General features: G+C 37.9%; 1 protein-coding gene across 1 annotated transcript; it reads right to left on the minus strand.

Annotated features, from left to right (window-relative positions):
- Positions 1-1,207: 1,207 nt before the first annotated feature.
- On the minus strand, positions 1,208-7,578 carry LOC104248502 (RNA polymerase II C-terminal domain phosphatase-like 3). Its single transcript, XM_009804770.2, has 13 exons — positions 7,397-7,578; positions 6,587-7,171; positions 6,314-6,437; positions 6,176-6,231; positions 6,011-6,071; positions 4,514-5,929; positions 3,739-4,341; positions 3,514-3,660; positions 3,143-3,411; positions 2,922-3,033; positions 2,579-2,836; positions 2,229-2,275; positions 1,208-2,123 (listed from the first exon to the last, which is right to left on the minus strand). Exons 2-13 carry the CDS (start codon positions 7,153-7,155, stop codon positions 2,060-2,062), a joined length of 3,726 nt encoding a protein of 1,241 aa, XP_009803072.1. The 5' UTR covers positions 7,156-7,171; positions 7,397-7,578; the 3' UTR covers positions 1,208-2,059.
- Between the last annotated feature and the right edge of the window lie 2,870 nt (positions 7,579-10,448).

The raw sequence follows: 10,448 nt of genomic DNA on the forward strand, positions 1-10,448 counted from the left end.
AAGAATATAGTATAAAATGTTGACATGAGGATTACGTCGTTTAAATTCCCGCCAAAAATAAACCTACTACGCACAATAATACGAGTAGTTGTTAACCTACGATGCACATTAATACGAGTAGTTTGGGTCCCCTACACTGTGTATGCACCAATCTATTTACAAAAATAGGAATACACACCTAGTGTTTTATGTTTGCACCATGCCTAATAAATACATAATACGGCCCCCAAATATATACTAACATAAGCCATAGTTAATTGATGTTTTTGCACCTCAATATAACACAATCACCCCAAAACCATGATAAATTATTGTGGTTAGAATTGAACATTATATGTTGATAACGTTTCTCCATATCTTCGCAAATAAATATAACCTTGAAGATTTACTTTATTGTTATTTAAAAATCATAAAGCTATTAAATTACTCTTTCGGGAGTAGCGGGCAAAAATCTTACCTATACAAGTTTATAAAATTATTAAAAATAAAATCCAAATGCATGGCAGATAATCCGGTATAAAGCAGGGAACTTGGAAATGTCCTTTTCGGCTTAGAGACAAATTACATCGTCACAAAGTCCTTATTTGAGGGTAAAATTAAGGCTTATAAGCCGGGCCCAAGTTCGTCCGCTGGCCCTTAAGGCTTGACCGAGGCTAGGCCTAGGCCTGCCTATAGGCCAAAAATTAATTAAATTCAAATTTAAATATTTAAAAAAATTAAAAACTAAAAAATATTAATTATTATTCTCATTTTCCAATCTTAGATTGCTCGTTTACCTTTCCATATCAACTAGAATTTATATTTTTGACATGCATGTAGTATGAGAAAATTAGTTTTTCCTTTGTTTAACTAACAACGAACTAGGAAAGTTTTAAGTGGCCAATAATAATTTTTTTTCAAAAGAAAATATTACTTTAAGTGGCCAATAATTTGTTTGGTACTTTAATATATTATTAATTATTAAATTGCTCTTTAGTATAGGAAAAGGTCAAGTTTTAATACACAAAGAAAATTGAAAACACTAACAAATTTCATGAATTTTAAAAATTTATGGACTATAATGATGAAATCAACAAATAATGTTAAACCTAAATTAAAAAAACCTTAGCATATAAATTAATTAATGCAATTCCTGAACCTAAGGAAAGTGAAAAAAATGTACTAAAAAAATATTCATGTAACATTAGAAAAATGAGAGCTAGAGATATAGAGAATTTGCATTTTAATTACGAGATTCCTTGTCAAATATCAAGATTCTTGTACACTCTAAATAAATAAGTCATTCATATGATTAAGAGATTATGTCACAAAAAAATATCTAAAGATTTGAAAAAAAAATTCTAAAAACATTGAAGGGTCAGCCCGCCGTAGCCGGCAGCCCTCTTAGGATTGGGTTAGGCTGGCCATTTTAAGGACCATAAAGGACCGGCCCACCCTAGCCCACCATATTTAAAAGCCCACAAGGCTGGGCTGAATTTTAGCCTATTTTGACAGTTCTAGCTGTAGTTAGCGTATTAATCAAACAACAATTTTCATTAGTCCATTGAATAATTGCTTGTTTGCCACCACGAAAAGGATTCCAGTTACCCATTTCACCGAAAAATTAAATTCTGTATAATGATTTTATCCGTTTCCAATTTTATCGAATGTCGCCAAACAGACAACTAGACAAGTTCTCATCGCCTCCTTCCCCTTTTCATCAGCTGCAAAATCAATGTGTTTTCATGTGGTTGAATAAAACACGCGCTACGCAATACTTATCTAAAATAAAGCCGCAGTCCCATTCTACTTTGGAATTCGGAATAATCAAAAACCCAAGTGAGGATGTGAAAAATTGGTCAAGCCAAGGTTGTCCTAGGGTTGCTATAGACAGGCCAAATGTAGCAAAGGCGTTTTGGGCGGATTCCTTTGGAATCAAGCTTAAGTTAATCCTCAAACCATTCACCCTTTGCCTGATTGGCTTAGCTATTGTTTCCGTTTCTAACACCCATCCAATTCTTGATATCATCTCTGGACTTTTTTTCGCTTTCTTTATCAAAAGATGGAAAGGGTGTTAATTTTAAGGTTTAATAGCAAAATCATGTTCATTCGCCCTCCGATAAAGCAAAGCTGATGCCTCCACCCTGCAATTTATTTATTTTATTTTTGGTGGATAAATCAAGAAAGAGAACCAACTTAAATTACAATGGTAGTAATAAGACTGCAATCGTACAATAAAAAGATCGTACCAGCCAGGATGAACAACAAATCGACCAGTGGAAAGCGCCCAGTTAACCTGTTAGACAAACTTGCAATTAAACCTCTAAAGATACCTTCCACATAAATAGTTTAGCGTCGATTTAATCCACATGCAACGTATTGTATGTGACTCAATTACTAAGAATAATTAAGTAATGATGTGACTCAATCACACAGATCACGTACGGTAGACTTCTCCACCAGCAGCTCTCTACATTTACTTAAAACATTTCATTCTCATTTCCCCAAGCGGGCCACTAGTTTCTTTCCCTAATTTTTGGTGCAAATGGGTATGGGATGTGAGCAGTGTAAAGTGATAATATTGGGAAAAATAACACACCTTGTCTGTCCCAAGAGAATTGGCAACCACATGGGTAACCTGCTCGTCAATTTGACTACTGCAGACAGCACCAAACTGTTCAGCTGTCTGCCACAAAGGATGAAAATGAGGATTGGCTTCACCAACAGGAAATACTCTGCTGAAGACAATACGGCAACCTGCCAGAATCTTCTGTTGTTCTGTGGCTAAGATGTTCCTAACATCAGCTTCATCTATGGACCGATGTTCGAAAAAATTCTGATGTATTCTTTGAATAACCTAATTGTATGAAATGATACAGAATATTAGTACCAAGAAATTACTTTCCTAGAGACTTCTTATACAAAATCAAACATCAACTCACCCCCAAACAAGAGGCCAATGTCCCATCTTCTGGTCTTTCATCATGATCAATCTCAAGAAGAGAAGGACCAGGGAGACCAAATTGTCGTCTACTGCAAGGAAAGTAAATATACCTATAGATACAAAAATATTAATCATAGACATTTGAACAGCACAATATTTGTCATAGTACGCAGATATACTTGAGAACTCGTTCATGAATGACATCAAACATGCAATTACCTCTCCACAACAATCAAATTTAGCTTGTTATGTGGCCAGACTCTCACAGAATCATCTATAATCACAACAGCAGACTCCATGCCCAAAACCCCCTCCAAGTCCTTACTCTTAGGAATCCTTTCATCCCCATCAAGTGGATCTCCATCGTCACCCCTGGAGATCACTCGTCCAGCAAACAGATCCCCTTTTGGATCTAGCAATTTTGCCATCTCAGTGGCATATAGCTTGTTCCCCATGGTATAGAGATGCAGCTCAAAAAGCTTGCTAGCCTAAACCAGCACATTATTACAAAAAGATAAAAATAAAGGGAACATTCAATATCCGATCTCTAGCTATATATACATACACACATATATTAGAAAAACAATTACCTTTTCCAAGAAATTCCAGATCCCAGGCCGTAATTTTGTCCACATTCCCATGTGCGGAAACCGGAAGAGGTGCTTATAAGGTTTTTCACGGTCTTGTTCCTCTTTCTTCCTCAATATCTCTTGATGGACTGGGTCGATTTCAACAAACTGAAAAAGAACAAGACCATAAAATAATCACTACACAGAAACTAAGCTCAGAATCTACGAGGTCTAAAGGATTCTTGCCTTTGCTGAATTGAGAAGAGTATGGTCCAAGTCCAAAACAAGACAGAGCTTCCGAACAGAAAACATTTTCTTCTGTTCCTCAAGCCTCCTAGTCCTTTCTCTCTGAATAGAAGCTCTCTGCTGGTCACTATACCCTTCAAATAGGTGCTCAACATTTCCCCAAGAGCTCTGCAGTTGCAATGAACCAGGAGGAGCTTTTCCAGAAGCTAAGCCAGCATCAGTCAGCAGTTCACTTGACTCAGAAACCGCCCCATTTCCTTCCAATCTACTAGGATGAACTTGCATATGTTGTGCTGGAGTTTGAGAAGCAGCTGATGGTGATGTGGATGTTGGTGAAACAGAGATCATATCAGCAATGTTTTTTAAATTTTTGGTGAATTGGCGAGCAATGTCTGGTGGTGTAGTAGAAGGTATCACAGCAGACTTTCTATCCAACTGGTCTTCTGGCCTTTGGACACAATGACTGCTTATCATTGCTTGTGTGCCTGCTACACCCGTTTTACATTGATCAGCAGATCCAGAATTCCCACTCTTTTGAACTGCAGTATTATGAAGAACACGCCGAGGGTCGCGAGGTTTCATCCGGACTTTAGCCACTTCATCCTGCAAATCCCGACAATGTAGATATTTGGAGGATAACTAAATTAACAAAAAATATCAAACACTGTTTAGAGAAAAGGAGAAACCTTAAAAAGTAAGGCAGAATGTGCAATAGAAGCTGTAAAGAACTCACTGCAAATGAACTCATTCTTCAAAAGGTTGTAAATAAACTTACTGCTGCTGTTGTCTGTGTAGGAGTCTGAATTATTCCAACTGATCTCTGCCCAATCACAGAAGATTTGGGAGCAGCTACGTTCGTTGATGGAACTGCTCCAAGAATAGAGCTAGAACTAGAAGCTACTGTGGTAGTTTTAGAAGCATCTGCAGACTTCTGCTGTTCCAACTTGATTATATTCATCCATATTGAAGGATTTATAGCGATGTCTTTTAATAGAGAATGCAAATTTGCAGACGTACCAGTCAATGGCAAGTTCACATCAGCATTAACTATGACACTAGGTATAGTATTGCTAGTAGAGACACTACTTGTTACTTGCTCCAATTTCCTAGTGTCATTGTCACTGCTATCTGTAACATAGTTACTACTCGTAATTGGCAATCCCACAGTTCCTCTATGCTCTAACCAACCACCATTTCCAGTCGAAGGTCGCACATCACTCACAATGATTGAGTCAGTCTGTTCACTTCTTTGTCTCTTCAACAATGGAGCATCAAAGGCTGGTTGCTCTACTATCTTCTGCTTTCTTGAACCTATCATCTCTAAAGAAGCCTCTAATTTTAAATCAATGTTTGGGATAGGCAACATCTTCTTAGTCAAGTTCTGAGCAGCTGCTTCGCTGGTTGCCAATCTGAGTCTGGGATCTCTACTTTTTGCAGTAGAAGATCGCAAAGAAGGATTTGGCAGAAAACTAAGAGGATCTGCATTCCGAGCAGTTCCAAGCCCTTGTCCAGCCAGAATATTTGTCGGGGGAACAGAAGAAACTATTGGTTGCCAAGTGCTAGATGCATTCAGAACGCTGGCATTATGTCCAACATTAGAACTGGAGACCTCCCCGCCGGTGTCCCCTTCCCCACTATCACCCTCATTGGATGGGGTTGGACTTGGAAACTTTTCACTATCAAAAAGGGAACTTCGACCAAATTTTTGTTGATAGGAGGAAACAGCTTTAAGGGCATCAGTTTCATAAGGATGCAATAAGGAGCTCCCTTTCTCAAGAGCACCCGTAAACATGGGCAACTCCGGTTTCACCACTCCATGTGTCTGCGTGGATGCTTTTGCAATAGGGAATATTGGTGCAATTTCTCGCGTAGGCGACGGAAGAGTATCTATATCGTGGTCTTTATGGAGGTCTAACAGAGGAACAGATAACCCTCTAGCTTTAGAATTGGCTAATCCTGGTTTTATATATTCAAATGACACATTCTGCTCCTTAGGACCTGAAGATTTGGTAGACTCAACATCTAAATCACACTTCTTTACAGAAGTACAATCCTGATTTGCATTTTCAGAAGATGAATGAGAATCATTCATATCTAACACTTTAACAACTTTGATCACATTGTCCTGGTCATTGTCTTCAGTAATTGAAGAAACAGCTGACTGGTTTATAGAGAGAATCACCGCATCCACCTGGGACATAAATTAAACAGCATAAGCTACCAGTAAGGCAAGCATTCTCAATATATATATGTACTTTTATGGAAAACATACCTCTTTTAACTGCTCAGAAGACAAAAGAGCAGGTACTTGGCTCTTTACATGAAGAAGTAACCTGCAAGCAAGTTAGAATGACCGTAAAGTCTCCAAATGCACTAGGAACTAGTATATATACCGATGTCAATCACAAGACGCAAATGTAAAAGAAACAACAAAAACCTAGATAGAATCTCTCTGTTCTGTTCCTTCTGATTCTGGTTCATGGAGCAGAAAACCTGCAAAAGAAAGAGATTTAAGCATTCAGAAAACCACACTTTTTTCAGTTATGGAATTGGCTTGAAAGATGCGCCATCTTACAGAATTTACGATTTGAATTGCAGTCATAAACAGTTGAACCAGGTCGTCGGAATCTGGAGAAGCAGCTAGTTCCCCCACGCTGTCCAATGAGTTTTGCAATTTGGAACAGACCACAGGAAAGGATCTAACAGCAGACAGATAGAGCATAAGTAATTAGTCAAAAAAACCATTTAATTGCAATCAACTTCTGAGAAAAGCTTTCTTGTGTATGTAGTTATTTTGCAAATACAGTTTTAGATCCAAAACTCCAAAAAAATAGTCCACTTTACTTACTTCTCCATTTCGTCTACAGTAACACTAAGAAGTTGTTCCCTAATCAAATTTGCCTCCTCCTTTGATGTTTTAAAGGAATTAAGTTCATCATCATTATTGGTAGCACCACCATTTACCACAACGACATCAGCATCCGAGTCGATCTCGCCTTCCTCCAACTCTCCTTCCTCCATAGTATCGTCGTCCACATGAATGATGACCTTTTCCACCATATCAGAAGAAGATTCCACAGACTGCTTGGAGTTGTCGTCAGTAGTCATGACGAAGAGTTCGTTTAGAGGCTTATTCTGCACAGCCTGAGCCCAAGCCAGGTTATACAAACCCCGTGCGTAGTCCCTCGAGATTGGGTACTTATATATATCTTTCATGGTCCAAACCCTAGTACTCGAATTTTGATTTTGATTATTCGAATTGACAACCTTAGTAGTAGCAGTAGTAGTAACAGTAGTAGATGTAGGTGGGTCTTGTTGCTTATTGAAGGCATCCTCACTGATTTCTTCAACCGATGCCGAATCTGAGATCTCACCCTCCTCTACATCTCCAACTGCTGGCGTATTACATTCTTCCATCCTAGGGTTTTTTTTTCTTTTTTAAATAAATAAATACAATTGGATTCTAATCAGCAAATACAAGTATAAATATGCTGAAACTAATCTCACACAATGATTCTGTACACCCACAATTAAAAAGAATGAATTTGAATTTGAAACGATTAAGAGCGTAAATTTAAAAATTAAAAAAAATAATAATAAAAAAAGGGAATCCCACAGTTATGATTTTTGGAAACAGCGATTATTAATTAATACATACATTTATAAATCGGGAAATTCGGATAAAAAGACAGCGGGATGGATCTGGAGAACGTTCGAAAAAGGCTTCTATTATTATGAAACGCAGGAGGAGAGCAAGAAAGGCTCTCTAGGGAGGAAGGGAAGGGAATTTAAGGGTAGGGGCAAGAATCTAGGATGGCTTGGCAAGGATCAATCTCAGTCGTCCATCTCGTCCCGTCCCATCCCAAATTCAAGTAGATTTGGTAAAAATAAGACTGCCCACGCACACCAACGTCAGTGCCACGCGGTCTCAATTTTTTCCCTTAGAATGAGGGAAACTTCAACCAAGCAAAATTGAGTGCGGAACCAAAGTAACCTGAAAATTCTACAAAATAACACTAATAGTGGCAAGGGCAGGTTTGGAATAGCTTATTGGGTTATTTAATACTATCATTTTTAGGATGGTAAAATTGCTCGAGGAATAAAGGTGGAGTACAATAATTTTATTGTATAAAAATAAGGGTGATGTTCAAAATTACAATAACTATAAGGGTATCAATCTATTAAGCTACACTACGAAGGTTTGGGATACGGTGGTGGAGATGATAGTGAGGAAGGGTGTGTTATTTGTGAGAACCAGTTTGGATTTATGCCGGGATGATTGAGTACATAAGTCATTCATCCTGTTAGGTGGTTGGTGGAGCAGTATAAGGAGAGGAAGAGGGACTTACATATGGGGTTCATCGGCCTAGAAAAAGGCACACATGTAGCATACACATGGGCGATTAAGGACATATACGACGTAGCCAAGACCTGGGTAAGGGCGGTGGGAGGAGACTCTTATCACTTTTCATCATAATGGGGTTGCATCTAGAGATCAACTCTTCGTTTTTGTTTGCCTTGATAATGGATAAGTTGACGTGATACATTCAAAGGGAAATACCTTGATGCATGTTATTTGAAGATGACATAATTCTGATTGACGAGACGTGAGACGGTGTTAACGATAGGCTAGAGGTTTGGAGGAAGACCTTGGAGTCTAAAAGGCTTAGGTTGAGCAAGACTAAGACAGAATAATTATAGTGCAAGTTTAGTGACGTGACTTAGGAAGCTAATGCGGAAGTGAGGCTGGACACAAAAGGCATCCCCAAGAGAGGAAGTTTCAAGTACCTTGGGTCTATAATTCAAAGTAATTGAGAGATTGATGATGATGTCATACATCATACTAGAGCGGGATAGATGATAAGGGAAAATGAGGATGTTGAGATGAATGTTTGGGCATACTAAGAAAGATATGATTATGAATGAAAATATTTGGGACAAGGTGCGAGTGGCCTTCATGGTAGACAAGATGCGGGAAGCGAGACTAAGATGGTTTGGGCATGTGATAAGGAGATGTACAAATGCCCTAGTGAGGAGGTGTGAGAGGTTAGCTATGATGTGGCTAAGAAGAGGTAGCGGTAGGCTGAATAAGTATTGTGAAGAGGTGATTAGGCATGACATGACACATCTTCAGCTTGCTAGGGACATGATACTTGATAGAAGGGAGTAGAAGTCGAGGATTAGGATAGTAGGGTAGTAAGTAGTCGTGCGTAATTCCTTTTCGTACATCTATTGCATTTCTATACTTGTAGCACTAGTGTAGTCCCGTATTTCCTATTCTTAGATTTCTAATACTACCTTTATTTTTATTTTATTGCTTGGGTTATTTTATTTTTTAGCTGTGGTTTCTGCTTCTCTTTACATGGATTCTTTTCTGTCGTATTTTCTTTTCTAAACTGCTGTCAAACTCTTGTCGGTTGATGCCTCTTGTACCTCAACCAACTTAAGCATGTAGAATCTACCACGTCTTAATAACAATCAATTATTCTCTTTCCTAATCCCCTTTATGCAGCCTCCCATGACTCTCAATTAGTTCGAGGCATTGTTGAAGAGAACCTTGTCGGGATAAAAGCCACGATATCACGAATAAGGCGTTGTGATTCGGCATGCCAATATGCCCAACTACGTCATAAACCACAGTAACACTCACATGGGTCTGAAAGTTTCAGTTCACAAAAATTATCATCCCTCTCTAGCAGAAGGTTGTATCAAACTCAATTTGAGTGTTATCGGGACATAGATCACCAGAATAGTTGCTTTGATTAGAAGTGCCTTAATCACTAACATTCCAGTCCTTTGAAAAGAATACTCACTAATCGATATTTCTCTGCTCGACATGGCTAGCAATGTTAGGATGTTTTTAAATTTCTATGGAACGAATCCATGCTTATATAGTGAAAAATTAAAACGCAAATTGTATAAATACACATCATCATAAAGACCTAAAATTTAATATGGTCGTGAAAACTTATTGGCATCTGACATCTCACAGTCAGTTACCCAATCAGATGTGGTGATCCATCAAGACTGACTTAAGTTAGGATACAAAACATCTTTATATTGTTGTTCTCCTTTTGAATACGATTCAGGGCTTAATTGTAATGATCATTCAAGTTATTCGACTATTTAACCCTTCATCCAATGCCCAAACCATATCTACTGCTCCAAATATCTCTCCAGGATAGAATTTGATTTAATTGAAAGAATTACTTCCACTATGACATAGCTAATGGATTTTGATGTATGTTAGGTAAACATCAATCACCCTTTTATACTACACATATTTCTTTAAATTTGTATTGTAACGACCTAATCGGTCTTTTTGTACTTTTACATTATGTTCAGCGGTCTAAGATTTTGAGTGGCTTTATATAATTCATAATGACTTGCTTGTATAGTTGGTTTCGATGTTCGATAGGTTTGTCATTGATTTGAAAAAGTAATTCTCAATTTGGAAGCTTTAAGTTGGAAGAGTTGATCAAGGTTTGACTTTGAGTAAACGACCTTGGAATTAGGATTTGAAGGTTCCAATAGGTTTATATAGTAATTTTGGACTTGAACGTATGTGCGGGTCGAGCTTGGGGTGGTCCAAGAGCGAGGCAGCGCCTCATATCAAAAGTTGGAAATTTTGAAAGTTAAATGTTAGAAAATTTGGTTTGAAGTGGAATCTTGGAATTTCAGAGTTGAATTTGTGTTTTAGAATTTAAGCA

Source organism: Nicotiana sylvestris, chromosome 10, assembly GCF_000393655.2.
Source record: "Nicotiana sylvestris chromosome 10, ASM39365v2, whole genome shotgun sequence".
NCBI lineage: Eukaryota > Viridiplantae > Streptophyta > Magnoliopsida > Solanales > Solanaceae > Nicotiana > Nicotiana sylvestris.

What these genes read in the sequence shown, in the direction of transcription:
- LOC104248502 (XM_009804770.2), bottom strand. Translation starts at nt 7,155, where the DNA reads ATGGAAGAATGTAATACGCCAGCAGTTGGAGATGTAGAGGAGGGTGAG. An exon ending in CAATTCAAATCGTAAATTCT is followed by an intron (nt 6,232 to 6,313) that starts GTAAGATGGCGC and finishes TTTCTTTTGCAG; the next exon opens with GTTTTCTGCTCCATGAACCA. An exon ending in CTTCTGAGCAGTTAAAAGAG is followed by an intron (nt 5,930 to 6,010) that starts GTATGTTTTCCA and finishes TTTATGTCCCAG; the next exon opens with GTGGATGCGGTGATTCTCTC.